Consider the following 18601-nt stretch of genomic DNA (forward strand, 5'->3'; position numbering starts at 1 on the left):
AATAACAAAGTAAATCAAATAGTGTGAACAACACACGGCATCTATTGCACGTCTGTCCGTCCTGGGAGAGGGATCCCTCCTCTGTTGCTCTCCCTGAGGTTTCTCCCATTTTTCCCTTTAAACTGTGGGTTTTCTCTGGAAGGGTTTCCTTGTACGATGTGAGGGTCTAAGGACAGAGGGTCTAAGGACAGAGGGTCTAAGGACAGAGGGTGTCGTATTGTCATACTGATATTCTGTACAAACTGTGAAGTCCACTGAGACAAATGTAACATTTGTGATATTGGGGTATATAAATAAACATTGATTGATTGATTGATTGATACTGTGAAAAGCCCAATAATGTAAAAGAACCATGGCACAAAAAACACTCTTGAAAATCATCAGGCATAATTATTTCAAATCTGAAAGTAGACGACCAGAGACAAGTTTGTAGGTGAGAAGTTTCAACATGGAGATCTTTATTAAAGCTCAGGTTTTCCATTGTACAAATGTCATCATAGTTGAAACAGCATGCAGTGGCTTGGTTTGAGGCACGTTACTAAGGAGCGATCAAACGGAACAAAAAACGAAAGACACTGAATTGCATAACTTAATCTTAACGATATTGCAATGAAATTCATATGATGTGTCCAATAGTAACAAGCTTTCCATGGAGACATATGTAACAGAAAAAATATATAAAAGGCCGAACAGTGACAACTTAGGAAAAGCATTAATGTTGCAGGAGGGGGGTTTTGCCACTAAAGGTTAACAGAGGATGAGGCACCAAGACGTAATCTGGAGGCATGAGAACCACCGAGTGAAATGCCTCTACAGGGGTACAATACACTTTTAAAATCTCAGTTCAACCCAAGCACTGTATTCACTGAGCTCTAAACGACCAGACTAGAGGTGATGACGTGCTTCAGAACAGAAAAATAAATGCCTTTTTGAGTGAACGTGCATTAGAGATGGCAACAGACACACACTCAACCTGACCTTTGACACTACACACTTAATAAGGATGTATATTGAACTGAAGAAAAAAAACATGAGCAAAAGAGAAGCCAAATAATGATGAAATGACAACAGCAATTTACACGATGTGGTTATAAACTCTACTATACTTTTGTTATTAATTAGTCCTCCTGCCATGTGTTATTCTTCATAAAAAGCATAGGCCTACATATTGTAGCATGAGGAGAAACGGTGTTTTATCCTCCTGTTCTGGACACATTAAGAGTCCAGGTTGGAAAGAAATAAACTGAAACAATAACGGGTACATATAAAAGTTCCCCATCACTAGAGTGGTGCAGCGTTGATTTATGTATGTAGTCCGACCCGGGAGTTAGCATCACAAACGGTTCCATCGACAAAACGCAACGGGATTTTTCCATTGGAATTTAGTGGAAAAAAAGCTTGGTGGAAAACGCTCATGACACTTACAAGTTTTGTTCAGCAGGATAAACTCCAATTAATACCACGTTGTGATTTTTTTAAGCATAAATGCAATCGGCAGAAGTAAAAAGACATCTATAGGCTATGCTAACTTCACGTCACCACCGCTAAGCTAAAGGTGGCTAATGTTCGTTGTGTGATGATGAACTTAAAACTATAGGTTACCTACGTAACCCCAGTTCTCAGAGTAACATGAAGTGAGATGTCTCACTATGGGATGCGCCTCAACGCGTATGCAAACGGAAGCATCAATCTCATTACGCCAATCCTGATTGGCTGGTGATCTTGACGTCTGGAATCCACCCACCCTTTAAGTAGCTTGCGCTACATCGCAGCGTCATTCAAACACCTCTTCTCGCTTCAGAGCACATCTCGAACTTAAAACAGCAGTTGCTAACAATTGTCTAAACAAACTGCTGTACGTCACGTAGCTACAGCAGTTTGTTTAGACAATTGTTAGTAGCTGCCGTTTTTAAGTTCACCATCAGTTAGGTATTTACTGACGTGTTTGATGTCGTTGAATAAAATCTCTTTCGCTTGTTTTAACCACAGAACTTATTTCAGGCTAAACACTGGAAGTGGTCAAATGCCAACTCGTATCCGCGTTTTAAGACTCATTCCTGCACCACTATATTGGCCTCCTGCCTCCTTATCATTCTGAAGCTAATCTGGGGTTGACCGTGCGTTAGAGCAACAAGTCAACAAATGTAGCTCGGATCGGATCCTCTCAAGGTTATACATCACACAGCATATTCTACCCTTAAAATTAATTGATTGGTCACAAAGGATGCCTGTTTAGATTTAAAAGAAGAAGAAATAGCTCAGTATACAGGCTGTAAATGGACAGGGTGGATAGTCTTCGGTGTAATAAAACAAAAACGACTAAAACTCCTGCTCTTTAAATTTCATGACACTTTTTCGTTTGCTTGTTTTTTTGTTATTTTTGAGCTCTTCCCGTAATGCAACCTGAGGTACAACATCTTTCTGAAGTCTCACAGCTTCTCACGTTTAAATGACTGGAACAGGAAGCAGCCGTTTACTTTTTTATAGTCACACAGAGGAAATACATAGATGCACATGGATCAAAAATGACAATATATTATCAATAACCAACATTAATCAGTCCCTATCACCGAAAAATATTAAGACCAGTGGGGAGTGGTGGCGCCTTTGCATGTGCGCCCGTCACAGTACGCTCTGCCTTCCGTGGGAATGTTGAAGAGAGGAGGAAGGAAGGGAGGGAGGAGGTGAGGGAAGGGAGGGAGGAAGGAGAGAAAAGGAGAGAAGTTCCCCAGCCCTCTCTGATATTTGTAAATGTGTTTGTGCATTGTGTGTTGAGAGTGTGTGTGTGTGTGTGTCCTGTCGGTCGTGTCGTGTTTTATTCCCACTCTGTGGTGCCGGGGGGTTTGGAGGTCAGATCGTACATCACTCTGGAGATGCCTGGGATCTTCTTGATCTCGTTCACCATCTTCAGCACAACCTGGGAAAGCAGATCGGACAAATACATTTTAAAATGTTGAAGAAATATTTAGATTCAAACATTATTGGTCCCTCAGAGTCAAAGAGACACCGCTTTGCTTCTCGATAAGATCATTTTCTAGTGTTTTGTGTCCTGGTGTCTCTTTTTGATCTTTTCGTAGACATTTTGCCTCTCTCACATCTTTATCTAGAGTAATGTTTCCTTGTGGCCACATTCTGTATCTGTTTTGGATCACTTTGTACAAAGAGATGTAGTATGTTTACAAAAGGATGCAATCTTGCCTCCTGGTGGTCATACTCTGTCTCTTTTTGGTAATTTTGCATCTCTTAAAATGCTGCGTTTTGTGTCCTGATGGTCATTCTGTTTCTCCGTTTGATCATTTTGAGTCTTTTTCAGGTCATATTGCATCTATTCATGGAGATGTTTCATCTCAAATAACATGTCTGTTGAGTTTTGCGTCATTAGCCGCTTTCACACCGCAGTACTTTTCCCACTTTAGTTCCGAAATGTCGCGTTCACACCAAAAAGAGCCGGAACTAAAAATTAGTTCATGAGAACATTTTTACCTCCTTTTCCGTCCCCGCTAGAGAGCAGGGACTTTCGTGGGAGGAAAAGGTTCCTATGTCTGATTGGCTGAGCGGATTGCAAACCACGCCCCGTAAAACTCCCAAAAAGTTTTGTGAAGCCGCCATTTTATTATCCTCGCATTAGTGTTAATTTCGTCAGCTATTTTTTTATTCAGTTTTAGTCCTGTGTTAAATGTCCTTTTTAGTTTTAGTCATATTTAGTCACCTTCATCCTGCTTTTATTTAGTCAAGTTTTAGTCGACTAAAAGTCTGAGCATTTTAGTCATATTTTAGTCAAAGAAAACTAATTATTTTAGTCTACTTTTTGTCAATGAAAACTGTTGAGTCTTTTTTAGTCATCAGATGATATAGAACATTTCAGTCAAACTAGTCGAGCCAAAACCAATAATTTGTCATTTCAGTATATATATATATAAATAAGATTATATCTTGTCCTTATTTGATGAAAAACACAGGTTGAATGATTAAGAAGCTTTGCAGAGAGTATCTGGTTTGTGGTGTTTTCACCAGCTGTGTTATGGCCACATTGCTTCCCTTCTGATGAAACAATGCATTCGCTTTTTTTTCTCCGCCTCATTGTAGCGAAAATGGGCCCAAATATCACATCGTTTCTTTCTCCCAAGCAGTGGTGGCTTTAGACTTTTTCGTTGTCAGTCATTTTGACAGACAGGATTGTAACATTTCTGTCATAATCCATTATTACCCGTCGAGTGCACAATTTATCAATCACTCGCGCTGACGGGAGGGGGGGTAATTCGGTTAACGCGAGTGCGACCACTGCTCCCAAGCCCTCCCAAGTTAAAGAAGGTTGGTTAGACCATGAGTTAGACCCGAGTCTTCCTGACAGTTCACAGTGTGCCGCTGCCCGGTGTAATTCAAATGTACCGCCGCGCGCAGCACAGACACACAGCTGCTGCCCAGCCGCAGCACCGGAAATGGAACTGCTGGGAGAAAAACATTAGCATTATTAGCATTAGCATGCACCCAGCGCCAAAACGCAGAGAGACTAACTTATGGCAGCACAAAAGAAAACATGGGAGCGGTGGAGATGAGGAGGTGTCGGCGTTCTGGCGATTTACTCGGAAGGCTTCAGTAGAAGCTGCTGGGAGTCCCAGTGAGTCCCCAACTCCGGGGCCTCCGGGCGGCAGTATACGCCGTGAAGTGGTTTGCGGCCAGCCAGTAAACCCAAAGCAGAAGAAGAAGAAGAAGTGACGTCAGCGGCTTCATTTGCCTAATCCTCCCTCAGGGACTTATTCCGGTGTCAACGCGATCTTTCATGAGAACTAAAGAGTTCTCATGAACCTTTGTGGGAAAAGTACTGCGGTGTGAAAGCGCCTATTGAGGTTGTTTGTTTTGATAGACATTTTGCTTCTTAAAATCGCTTTGCTACAATTTATGACTTTTTAACGATAAATATTAACAGTAACTTTAAACAGAGGCTCTGCAGCTCAACAGGTGAATAGGACCCTGGGTCTGTGCCCATTAGGCCAGATCAGAAATCTGTCCACGATGATAGTTTAAATAATGGCTCCAAATCTAGCCAAACACCCAGTGGAGGGGTTAAACCCTGGCTTACCTCTTCTGGGATGTGGTTTCCGGGCAGGGCGGGGATGCCGGTCATGAAGTCGCTGGTGATGAAGGTGCGGATCACCACAGAGCGCCGGCAGGACGGCTGCTTCTGCTGTGCGTCACGGTCAAAGTGCAGGGGGGTCAAAATGATCGGCATCTGGCTGATCTTACCGGAGTAGCCTTGAAAAGAAGACAAACAGAGAGGAGAGTTTTAATGCTGCCATTAGAACACACTACAGCAGGGATCACCAACTACATTTGTCCAAGGGCCAACATTATTCCTAGAGACACTTTCGGGGGCCAGCTATTTTTATATATAGCCCTGCTAGTGGAGCACGCTCATGTACTGTCAAGTCGCCGGAGCCTCGTAGCTGGGCTACTGCGCATAAAGCAGACTCGAAGGATCACGCTAACGAAGGATCACTTCTTCGTCAGGGCAGGGAAGGCTACTGTCCCGCAGGTGCTGCCTCTCTGTTGGACTATGTTGAGGGGGGGGGGTGTGCTGGTGGCACACGCTCATGTACTGCCAAGTCGCCGTAGCGGGGCTACTGCGGAGCGCATAAAGCAGACTCTTCACGCTAATGAAGGATTACTTCTTCTTCAGGGCAGGGAAGGCTACACAGTACGCAGGCTACTGTCCCGCAGCTGCTGCCTCTCTGTTGGACTCCGGTACTGCACATTACCCACAAGACGTTGTAAAAAATATATATGAGTGGGGGGCGAACGCACTAACCACTCCGCCAGCGCCACAGCGGGTGCCGGATGAGAATGTCTGACGTGCCAGATTTGGCCCGCCAGTTGATGGTCACTGCACTACAGGAAAGGGAGAACCCCAAAAAGCATAATAATCTGTGTGATGGATTGTAGGATCCACAAAGAAATGAAAGCAAAATGTCTTACGTTATGCTATACGGACCAATACCTAATGTGGACACAATGATCCAGAAGATCTTTAAATCCATGTTATCATCATAAATTGGCATAGTCAGGAAAATACCAATGTATCCCAAAAAAACTTTTTGACAGGAGAACAGATAACTGGTCTGCTTCTAGGGAAACGTTAAATTCCCCATGAGGATGCAAGTATGCAGACTTGTACACCACTCTGGATGTGAACTTAATAAAACCATGCTTGGTAAAAGGAGTGAAATGTTTTAGAGACATTGTATTGATAGATATTCCTGTGGTTGGATCCTTTTTACTCAAGAAGCTCAGACATATTTATCAAATATATATATATCCTTCTTAATAATCGGTAATGCTCCAAAAACATAGGGTCAATTTAAAAGTCTAAAGCCACTTGGACACACACTCACCAGACTCTCTGAGGATAGAGTGAGCTACAAAGTCCGCCTGTCTGAGCGTGCTCAGAACGCCTGTGGTCAGGAAGGTGGGGGTGATGTCTGTGGGAGGCTCCTTCACGTGAGACCCAAACACATAAACAACTCTGTGAAAAGAGAGAGACGAAAGGGAACGGGTGAGTGTGACTGCTGTTAACAGAACAGTGTGTAATGAGGATGAGGAGGGACGAAGGGTAAACCAGAGGAGTGTGTATTACCTGTTGATGCTATGGCACATGCGAGGGATGAGTCTGGACAGGAACAGGAGAGACTCCCAGTGAGGAGACTCTTTACTCGTGATACCGCACACGTAACTGTAGGACCGGCAGTCACCCTGGGACAGCACAGTTACTTTGATTAGTTCAAGTAAAAACTAAGGGTTGTTATAAAATAAAACAAGAGAACATCAATCTTCAACAAATGTTAGATGAGCATAAGAAAGAAAGAGAAAGAGAGAGCGCATCCTGATTTTAACTACCTGTGAGCTTCATGATTGATACAAAAAAATACTTGTATTAGTTTTTAAAGCTTTAAATGGTCCTGGGCCTAGCTTTTGATTAAATCAGTGTTTAACTTATGAACCGTCAGGTCCTCTGGTGCTGGCATTTATTATAATGGATCATATATTACTACTTTAACTAAAAAAGGTCAAACAAAGACCAACAGTGAGGTGTCTTTTAATTAAAATGACTTATTTTATCTTTTTTTTTTTTTTAAACTCGTGTTTTTTTTGTCTGCTAAATAAAAAGTGATGCTTCTATGAATAGAGGAAATCTGTCTGTTTTCACTCCCATAAAATCCCTCAGGCAGAGAAGGCTGCCTGTGTTTGTCCTCCGCCTCCCGTCTGCCCCACAACTTCAGATTCAGGGTAAATGTAAAACAGGAAGTGGCAGCGCACACCCCCACAGAAACACACAGTCACTGGCTGGCTGAAAATAGTCATGATGATTTTCTTCACTAAAAAGGTCAGTAAAAACCACAGGAAAGTGTTGTTGCTATTTTTAGATACAAAGCACTTTATATGTGTCAGACTAACATGAGTCAACATCAGAGGAGGAAACTAAAACGTGCCACAATAGTTTGAGCATATTCAGGCTTTGGGAGTAACAGATTATATGTAATGGGTAATAAGGATACAGAAAAGGTAACTGTATTCGGCAGTGGCTCAGTCAGTAGGGGCTTGGACTGTGAGCCGTAGGGTCGCCGGTTCAAGTCCCCGACCAGACCTAAATATGGAGTGTGGACTGCTACTTGGAGAGGTCCCAGTTCACCTCCTGCCCTGCCGTGGTGCCCTTGAGCAAGGAACCGGACACCCCCCCCCCACTCCCATTGCTCCGTGGGCGCTGTACAATAGCTGCCCACTGCTCCTAGTACTAGACTCCTGGTACTAGGATGGGTTTAAAGCAGAGAACACATGTCACTGTGTGCTGTGTGACTCATCCCTCCCCAATTCTATTCTACAACTACATTAAAAAAAAGACCTTACTGTTACATTTCAGTATTTGCTTACCAGCAGTGCTAGTAAAAAACAAACAAAATATCATATATCAGAATTTGTATTTCTTCTCTGTAAGCTGTTCTGGTGTGAATCTAAACGTATAAATATTAACTGTAACAGAATACATTTTTTAAAGTAACCCTCCCAACCCTGAACATATGCCTCCATGTTTAGTTAAAGAGAGAAAGAAACCGAGGTTGTGTGTGTGGGTGTGTCTCGTGGTTAACCGCTAAGTTATAGTTGGAACAAAACGAGACAAAGAGGGACATACCGTTTCCCCCAGCAGCACTGCTAAAGACATTTAAATCCTCAACAGCTCCTAAAGAAAATAACTTTGAAATCTTTCACTTCAGTCACGGCAGCAAGTCCTCTTTAAAATTGGACTAAAAGGTTAAAACATTCGGGGCACACATTATTGGAGGCATTATTCACATGTTGTGAGATAGAGGATTGACTGTTATGGCTACTTTTACTTCTATCCGAGTACTTCTTACACCCCTGTAAAAATGTAATGTAAAATGCGTGTTTTAAAAGTATTTCCTGGGCAGTGAAGAGAAAACAGAAAAATAAAAGTTTGACTGATGAGTTAATTGTGCGACTGGTTTACCTGGACGCCGACAGTTTTGATGGGCAGCAGGAAGGCATTGAGTGAATGAAGGCTGGTGATCTGCAAGAGCTTCTCCTCCTCCTCGTCTGATATGCACGACTTGACTCTCTGCAGCAAGGTGTGAGGCTGCAGGAGAGAGAGAGAGAGAGAGAGAGAGAGAGAGAGAGAGAGAGAGAGATTTAGAGCAGCCTGTTGAACCAGTGTAACTTCTGTTTAGGAGTTGTTGTTTTGTTTAGGAATCAGGCAAAAGAAAATATTTGAACTGTTCAGAAAAGTGCCGGTGAGGTCACTGTACAATTTAGAGGAGAAACTTGTGCCGTGTCTGTCAGACAGAAACGATCATAACAAATGTTTAAAAGCCTGTTTGTGGTAGCAATCAGCCAAGTGGACATTAACTGGAACTGCTGGTGAGTGTAGTACTTTTATCATCATGAAGCTCATTCAGAAAAACGTGAGAGCAAGAATTTCCCAATTTGTTGTAAAAAGTGAAAAAAAATGTCCACAAATATATAGTAGCACAAACAGATGATATAAATCAAAGGGGGCTAAGCCACACAACAGCAGTGCTATATTATTTATATTTAGCTGGGAGGATGCAATCTCTAGCGTGTTTCTACCAGGGAAGGCGCTATGTGGACACAGGCCCCAAAGCATCAGTATACTTTGTAGGGTTTGGTGCAATGTGGCCAACCACCCAGCAGAGGTTGCAAATTAATTACTTTATAAATAACCAGCAAGGACACAAATGTCTCCTCAGTTGGAATATTGGCAGAGCTTCCTATGTACTGTTAAGTTGGTTAAAGGTCACCTATCATGCTATTTCTAGGCAATAGCACAGGTCTCTCAGATATATACAAATATATAAAAAACATGTCTATGAAGTGTTTTGCTCAAAATACCAAACAGATCACCCATTCTAGCCATGCCTCATATCCCTCTATTTCACTTCCTGTTTCAAAAGTGCTGATTTTGGGAATAAAGCTTAATAAAAAATAATAATAATTGATACAAAATAAAAAAGGAGGGGGCTGAGCTCATGCGGGAGATTCTACCGGCAGATACTGCGGTGATGAAACGCCATATCATGGATTATCAAGGATCTGAAACAGTATGGAGCTCAAAGGCTTTCTCTCTTGCCGGTTACACCACAAGGTGAGTTCCTTTTTACTTCCTGCTTCTTCACACACATGCTCTCCAGTACAGGTTAGCTCTGAGTGTTAGCGATGCTAATGTAAACACGACCATATTACGTCCAAAACAGTCGGGCATTGTTTCTGAAAGGGCCATGGGTGTGAAGCCAGCCTACATTTCAGATATTACGTCATATCGGACGCAAATCTGGATCAGCTCCGTTGTGGCCCCGTTTTTAAAGATTTGGGTACGGAGGAAAAGAGAGAGGGTTTTATTTTCTGACGCTGCGTGAGTTCCCCGACACACATCTTTATGTATAAAAGTGCATTTTGCATGATAGGTCCCCTTTAAGTTAGAATTTGAAGTTAAAGCATGGAAACATGTCACAGCAGAGGCATAAAATACAAATATGAAACTGAAAATAAGCAGATTACGTCCTCTTAAAAAGTCTGTGTGTTGGTTTGTCATTCAACATAGCAGAAAAGAAACGCAGAAATAATATCTTGTTTAAATTTACGGTGACAAGATGTTTTTTCCCTAAGCACAGAATTTCAGATGACTGTTCATTAGATTCGGTACTGCTCTCACCTTTTTGATGCTTGCAGAGAAGTCTGTGATGATTTTGAGGATGTTGTTTGTTTCGGCAAAGTCCTTACAGATGAAGGGCTCCTCGGCACAAATCACTCGGATGGACAAACCTGGACCTACGAGGCAAAGTTCACTTTTTAGCAAATACAGTCAGTTTTGAGTCTGTCTGATTGAATAAGGGGAAGGAAGATGCATATAAAAAAGGAGACGGTGATAGAAATATCATCACTAACACTTTGTTTACAATGTGAATCATCACTTTCGTTTTGCGAGCGTTTGTTACTTGCCAGGGAAAGGGTGTCGGCAGACGATCTCCTCCGGCAGACCCAGCTCTCGGCCCAGCGCTCTGACCTCGTCTTTGTGGAAGTCTTTCAGCGGTTCGATCACTTTTCCCTGGAGGATCACAAAGGAGAGGAATCAGCATTTAAACCGTGTGGGAGTTTGCTTAGGTGTTGCATAGTGATTCGTTTATAAGAAAAGAGCTGAGCAAAACACAAAATATATGAACTGTAAACAGCTGAAAATAAAAGAAGGCGAATGTTATTTGCAGAAGCTTCACTATTGAAAAACGAAAGCCTCTATAAAAACGGATAAAGGATGATGTATATTTTCAATTAAGGAGTATATGATGTTTGCTGTGCTCCCAACATGTTTTACTTAAACATGTGGTGTGTGCCTGATAGCTCTGCTTTCATAATCTCTTCTCTAAACTGTAACTGTTATTTTTGAACAATTGTTATCTTATTTGTATCCTTGAATGATCATTTATGTCACCGTTGTATCACATATTCCTTCAAAGCATTGTAAGAGAGCAGTTTGATCATCTGTATAACTGCTGTATCATACTGTGCTACAAAAACGTGTTCTTATCAGAGACGACTCAAATTGTCAGTTCAAAATGTAATCTTTTAAAATTCAAAGGACGTCAGTGTTAGCAAAACAGCATATTGTTTTGATAAGAGGTATTGTGTTGTTTGTTGTGCAATATGTTTTCCACTGTAAGAAATCAAGTAGTAGATTAAAGATATGAGCATATCAGTAGATAATATACAACATACACATCATATTGATATTTATTTCTCTTGTATTTGTGGTAATCCAAAAGTAATCAGGTGACATTACTTTTTAATACTCAGACCCTGTGTGTGTGTGTGTGTGTGTGTGTGTGTGTGTGTGTGTGTGTGTGTGTGTGTGTGTGTGTGTGTGTGTGTGTGTGTGTGTGTGTGTGTGTGTGTGTGTGTGTGTGTGTGTGTGTGTGTGTGTGTGTGTGTGCAGTACCTCATCTCGGAGTTTGCGGATGAGCTCGGTGTCGTTGTGGTGCGTTTTGATGACCTGCGCCTTCCCGCTGGCGAGATGAGAAGCGCTCTCGATGAGATCCGGCCGCAGGGTACCCTGGGCCAGGAAGACCTCCTCTGGCTTCAGATTCATCTCTCCGATCACTTCATTGGCAACCTGGGGCAACACGAAGCAAAGAGTCAGACACTACAGGGACCTGGTAAACTAAAAACATTTAAGCAGCCATATTGGCAAGAGCCAGCAGGTTCATAAATCATAAAATATGATAATAGCATCTTTAATACTTTTGTAGAGGGTCGATTGAAACGAGTACTCACTTTGACAAACGTATCTCCGATAATCTTTCTTTTCTCTTCTGGGTTGGTAGTCATATTCAGAGTCTTGCTGATACGTTTTCGTGGCGTCCGGTCCTCCTCAGAGATGGGGAGGGTTGTCGTTCCGTTGTAGAAGGTGTGAGCAGCGTTTACCACTAAATAAAGAAACATTTTAGAAGACAGAAGACACATTTGGGTTATGAGCAACAATAATAAATATTATACAAAACTTCAGTATACTGTGATATTCAAAGTTGATCATATAATCCATCAAATGTGAAGGAATGTGTCACATTTAAAAACGTATGGCTTATTGTGAGTCGATTTGGATAAAAGCATCTGCTAAATGTAATACTGAATATCAACTGCTATCACATGGAAGTACACACAGAGAAATGTACTCCGCTGACTTGAAGGTCTTATTGTAGCATCCCGGCATCATTTAGAACTTTGTCCATGTGAATCTGTACCTTTGAGTTTGATGCCCAGCTTGGTGAGGGCCTCCTCCACGCTCTGACTCTCCCTCTTCCTCATGAAGCCATTGTCGATGTGAACTGCGATCACCTGCTCCTGGTCCAGAGCTTTGTTCAGGAGAGCTGTGCAAACTGTCGAGTCGACCCCACCGCTCAGCAGCACCTGAATAAATCATCAGAAACAGTCAAGAACTATTCAGCAAGCTACATTTGTGACCTGTCTGGATAATCATTGAAAGTATAAAATGCTCTGTTCCACAACATAGCACAATAACTACAAAGAGAAGCATGTATCCCTCAGACTGTAGTTCAACAAGAAACTGATTTTTTTGTAATATAAATCTTGCTTTGAGTGTTTTTCTTACACTAATTCATCCTCATCATATCCCCCTGAGATGCAGCCTAGTTTGAAGCCACTTCAGGGAGTCCACTTCCTCTTTCCAGATAAAAAAGGGTTTAATTTGTGAGTTTAATTGGTTCTACTTTACTTCCCACCACTGCTGCTGCTGTCACCACTTCACATGCAGCAACCCAGCTTGAGACTTTTAGGTTAATATTCTATACAGGATTAGAAAATGTGTTCTTCTGATCCGTCATCTCTCTGGTTTGGATAACCAACACACAAATCAGGAAACATTACAATTTTTTACTCACCAGCACTTTAGATTTGCCCACTTTCTCTTTGATGTCGTTGATGCAAACTTCTTGGCGGTTTTGTACGGTAAAGTTACTCGTGCATCCTGCGATCTCAAACAGGAAGTTACGGAGCATTTCGATGCCTCTCTCCGTCAAGTCGACCTCAGGGTGAAACTGTGTCCCGTACAGCTTCTTCTGTTCGTTAGCAATCCCTGGTGGGGAACACAGATGTGCCAAGGAACTGTTAACCTGGGTAATTATCATCTTTAAATGCTACTTTTAAAGCCATACAAAACAAAACTAGTAAAACATCAAAACACAATAGGGCTTATTTATGTAACCTATTGAACCCACGACTTGTAATGGAGTTATTAGCACTTTTAATTAAGTCAAATAATAATACCACTGCATGTGCTACTTACCAGCAATGATGTTCCCGGATTGGGCCACCACCTTAAAGCCTTCAGCCACTTTATCCACACTGTCTCCGTGAGTCAGAAGGACCAGTTCCTCCTTCTGAAGGCCCCTGATCAAATAAACACACACTGATGTCAGAGGTACAATAACAACACGTATACAGGGTTGGGAGATGTACTTTAATAATGTAATCCGTTACAATTACTAGTAACCTGCAAAGAAAATATTCTAAGCAACCTAATCCGAGTATCACAATATATAAGTAATGTAACCTGATTACTTTCCGATACTTTTGAATCACCTCAATATCAAATGCAAATAAATACAAGAGAAAATAAATAAAAGCAGGTGTCCACCTATTGCATTTAAAAAAAAGATATTCAAAATAATAAAGAATGAAACACGCCACACAAAAAAATCTAAAAGCATAATAGGGCCTCTTTAAGAAAATAAATGGTACTGTAAATCGGCCTGCTGGTCTAGACGGGATGTATTGAATGTTATTTTTTAGGGTTTAATGACACTAGCCGTCTTTAATATAGTACATTCATGTCAGATGGACTTCATTAGCCTTCCCTCGGCCGCTACGTGCACTGGCAAACATTTGATGAAGGGGCCATGGTAGCCAGTAAAATAAAAACACTGATCCATCACGTTACGTAGTTCCACTGTGTAGTGATACTGTCTGCCACGTAATAACGTCTCTCTACATCAGACCATTTTGTTCCTGTATCAAATATCTTCAGCACTAATAACCTCTTAGTATATTGTCCACTGGCTTTTAATTTTCTCTTATATATGATATTATAAAGTTTAAAATGTAGATGGGTTAGGACTTGCAGATCCATGAATCCACATCAAAATACAGTTTGTTTCGTTTGATATTTATAATATAATAACACATAAAAGAAAACACCATTTACCTGAAGAGAGAACAAGTGTTGTCCAGTCCAATACTGAAGACTCCATCTTCCCTTAAATTCTTTTTGTGCACGGTGCCGCCAAAAACTTTATTCATCATCTGTAACAAACACACACCCACAACAGAGTTAACACATGGACATAAAATAACATGTTAGTGCGACTGCAAACATGTTAGAAATGCCGGGTGTATAGAGAAATGAGATGGAGAATGGATGGCTGCTGGTTTTCATTTACAGGCCAGCTAGGAAAGCTTAGTGAGCGATGTTTTCAGTTAAAGTGCCCTTGAAGAAGGCTGTAAAGTCACAGCTGTACCCAGGAGATATAACAGCAGCCTGGATATGAGTGGTTGTAAAGTGTAGCTACTCATTGTGAAATGTATGCAATGAAAACGCTTCCTCGAACAAAGGAATTGTGGTATAAAGATGGTCTACATAATGACTTTTAAAGCCTCGCATCACATGATTTAAATGTGGGTTAAATATCACCCCAACATTAAGCGGAGTAGAAGTATAAAGTAGCATCAAATTAAAATACTCAAAATGTACATAAATACCTGCATCCCATAGCAAATCCCAAGCACGGGCTTCCCGATAGTGAATATGGCCGGGTCAAACCAGGGGGCGTCTTCTGCATACACAGAGGCTGGACCTCCTGAGATGATGATGGCTCTAGGAAGGAGAAGAAAGAGAACAATCATGCAAAGGTAACCATCTTTATTTTGTTTTTACAGGTAACTAGTAGTCGTACATACATTTTTTAAAGTAACCTTCCCAACCCTGCTCACCTGTAGCCCTGTTCTCTGATGGCGAAGGCCGGGGTCTCCAGAGGGAGGATCTCAGAGCGTACAAACATCTCTCGCACCCGTCTGTCGATCACCTTGCCGTACTGGGCCCCGGCATCCAGGATGGCCACCGCCCCCTCACATGATCCATTCTGCTCTGCGCTGCTGATATCCAGCTGTGGTCACACACACATTCAGAAAAAACACACATTGTGTTGTTTTAAGTGCTGAGTGGGCAGAAAAGTGTACACCCATGTCTCTTTTGCACACTAGTGCTTACTTTTTATCGAGTAACACAAAGAAAATGTTGTTTTAATGTTTTCTTTAGAGGTGATGTAAGGCAACCCACTACTCTCTGGCTCCACTTTTGACCTCAAGCGTGGAAAATGTGACCTAATAAAGGCCTAACACAATTAAGGACATGTGAGCTTCAATGCAGACACTGAGTCACTCTCGTCAAACGTGGTGTAACCATTCAGCTCATCAGTGGAATCACATGAATCCAACAAGTTAGTCACAGGCTCTAATGAGCAGGGCACACTTTTTTAGCTGTGACACAAAGATGTAGGTCTGGATGTTTATTAAATAAAAGTGCGCTGATCAGTTTGTGTGCAAGAAGAGAAACATTTTCTATTGTATTAATTGCAAGGAAAGATTATCCGTATTGCAGCAAACTTAAAAAACAGATGATTTAAAAGATTATTTTTGTATGATTTGTTTACCCCGTTAGTGTCTTTGAGAAATAAGCATTATAAAATGGTTTATGATTATTATTATAATTTTAGTCCATGGGGAGATGTTGTAAAGTCATCCTAAAAAACGAATTAAATGTAAGTTTGAATGAACAAGTTGCAAAAATATGCAACAGAGACATACAATACTGGAAATGAGTGTGAAGAAGTACTCAGATCCTTTACTTAAGTGGAAGTAGAAATACACTTGTCTTAAAATACTCCATTACAAGTAAACGTCTTGTATGTGTTAGTTAAATAGAAGTACACAATATTTAGCAGTAAAATCAATATTCAAAGTACTTGTAATACAGAATGGTTGTTTTTACAATATTAACATGTAGAATATTATGATATCCAGTTTTTATGACTCACAAATACTTTTAAGAGCATATTTTAAATTGTATATGTTTGTAATAATGCGTGTAGGCTACTTGTCTTGTCCTTCTACATTTTTGTATAATCAATGTGTTAGTTAAGTAGAAGTACCATCAGCTAAATGAACTCAAAGTATCAAAAGTAAAAGTACTGACGATGCAGAAAGATTGTTTTTACAGTGTTACATTATTGTAAAATAATATAATATCCAGTTTAGAAAGTAACTGAGTAAATGTGGGGCTCTGGTTGTCACACCGGTAACGTTAATAGCTTAGTGACGACGTTGGTTAGCAACCCTGTCAGTTAACGTTAGCTTACAGTGAGTGACAGCATCCGCTTCAAATAAATAACCACAATCTCAATGTCACTTTCCACAAATAAACGCAAACGCAGTAATAATACTTGTTGTTGGACAAAGAGTACCATCACAACAAATTCGCACTGCCCAGCTAAAGCTACATCTACCAACTGCCTGTGTAGCATGCTAGCTCGCTGGTATTATAAACAGTAGTTGTTAGCAGCATTAGCATGTTAGCAGCACGTCCGAGGCTAAGTTAGCGGGGCTATGCTAAAACCCACGCGGTGCTTGGAGGCTCTTACGGGGGGCTACAACATGAGAAGAAGTCAGTGATTACATGAATGTAAAACATATGTGTTTCTAACATAATTAAGACAACCTGACTGAAGCTATGAGCAACATGTTAATGTAACATTGCAACAGGCATACAGCAATGGACCTGGTGGTAATGCTCTCTAACTTTCCCCCCGAGGTACAAACACACACACAGGCCGGAATTAACACCAGCAACCCGGGGTCCTAACACCAAGTCACCCGGGCTGATGGGTTATATGTCCCTGCTCCACTGACCTTGCTGTCTCCGTTGCACACAGCCATGGAGACGTGTTGTGGAAGGAGCTCTCCCTTCGCTGTGTCACGGAGAGAGAGAGAGAGAGGGAGCTTCTGGTTAGCTCCTGGCTCAGCAAACCGACTACTGTTTCCAAAGCAGACTTGGGTTGTTGTTGGGGTTGGGGTTGGGGTTGGAGATGGACTGTCACAGGCTCTCCTCCTCTCCGGCTGGAAATAACTTTCTCAGTGGGAACAGACTAAATAAATGTGTCTGTGTGTGTTATGGAGCGCAAAGTTAAAGCCACAAAAGGAAAGTGAGGGAGAGTGTGGCCCCAAGAGGGCTGGGCTTAGACACAGACTAGTGTGAATTTGATTGATCATGTTAAAAAATATGGGTAGTGGGTGCCGGTTATGTTTTATGACTAGAGGTAGAAAGTAACTAAGTACTTCTACTTCACTGCATCTCAGAGGTCAACATTGTACTTTTTACTCCCCTACATTTATTTAACACTCATATAGTTACTTTTTATATAAAAACAGACAATATGCTTACATTATTTGAGTGATACAAACAGGATAATATATTGTTATTTTTTAAATACTTTGAAAGAGCCATTCTGCATACTTTAAGTGTTGGTACTTGAAGTACATTTAGCTGCCAATACTTCTGTACTTTATGTTATTCTGAAGTGAGCCATTGTGCACAATGAGTACTTTTACTTTTTCAATCAATCAATCAACAACTTTATTAATCCCGCAAGGGGCATTTGGTTATGAGCAGCAGTTTATGTCATGTACACAGGCAAGAACATGTAAGAAGAAAACACACAGATACACCCGGGAGCACAGATGTGGATAATTCCAATTTACACTATAAATAGTTCATAGCATCACAATAATAAATACATAAATAATCAAGTTAACGTACACGTTGATGCTAATATTTTTGTACTTTTACTCAAGAAACATTTTTAATTCAGGGCGATTACTTGTAATGGCGTATTTTAAGACCCTATGAATTTGATATTTGTATAAGGGAGTCATCCTTTTTTATTTACAACATTACAAACAGGCCTAATAAACAAGTGGTATTCAAGGGATAGTTATCTCTTATAGTTCAAATATTTGTATTATCTCAGTTTATGTGTGTGTGTTCATATCACCCACCCATAGTAACTGCACAAGTCCTGTTGATATACAATCTGCACACACTCAGAGCCTCATACTTGTCAGGGACAACAAGTATGTGAGAGGATCACCCTGTACTTTAACACATCTTCTACAGCATTACTTACAGGAATGTTTTCTCTTTTTCCTTTTTCAAATGAATTACCACATACTTTACCTTCAGGCTCATTGTTTATGTGGCTTTGGTGTGCCGTCTAACCTAGGCTGATAGTAATGTAAATGCACTATCCCTTTTTTCTTTACATAAAGATTACTTGCTCAGAAGGAATGTCACATCAAAAATACAACGGACAGATGTCAAAGTCCACTCTGTGCACAGCAAGTTTGTATTTTTTAGTTGTCTTTAACAGTACCAGTATAAAAAAATTGAAAAAAAACC

The 18601-nt window shown here is 41.0% G+C and overlaps 1 protein-coding gene across 1 annotated transcript; it reads right to left on the reverse strand.

Moving 5' to 3' along the window:
• Positions 1 to 426: 426 nt before the first annotated feature.
• On the reverse strand, positions 427 to 17374 carry gmps (guanine monophosphate synthase). Its single transcript, XM_034224598.1, has 16 exons — positions 17056 to 17374; positions 15082 to 15254; positions 14851 to 14965; positions 14297 to 14394; positions 13379 to 13482; positions 12975 to 13168; positions 12318 to 12483; positions 11851 to 12002; positions 11516 to 11689; positions 10525 to 10630; positions 10238 to 10353; positions 8519 to 8644; positions 6632 to 6747; positions 6390 to 6520; positions 5081 to 5253; positions 427 to 2917 (listed from the first exon to the last, which is right to left on the reverse strand). Exons 1-16 carry the CDS (start codon positions 17080 to 17082, stop codon positions 2816 to 2818), a joined length of 2073 nt encoding a protein of 690 aa, XP_034080489.1. The 5' UTR covers positions 17083 to 17374; the 3' UTR covers positions 427 to 2815.
• Between the last annotated feature and the right edge of the window lie 1227 nt (positions 17375 to 18601).

The sequence above is a fragment of the Gymnodraco acuticeps genome, unplaced genomic scaffold (genome assembly GCF_902827175.1).
Source record: "Gymnodraco acuticeps unplaced genomic scaffold, fGymAcu1.1, whole genome shotgun sequence".
Classification (NCBI taxonomy): Eukaryota; Metazoa; Chordata; class Actinopteri; order Perciformes; family Bathydraconidae; genus Gymnodraco; species Gymnodraco acuticeps.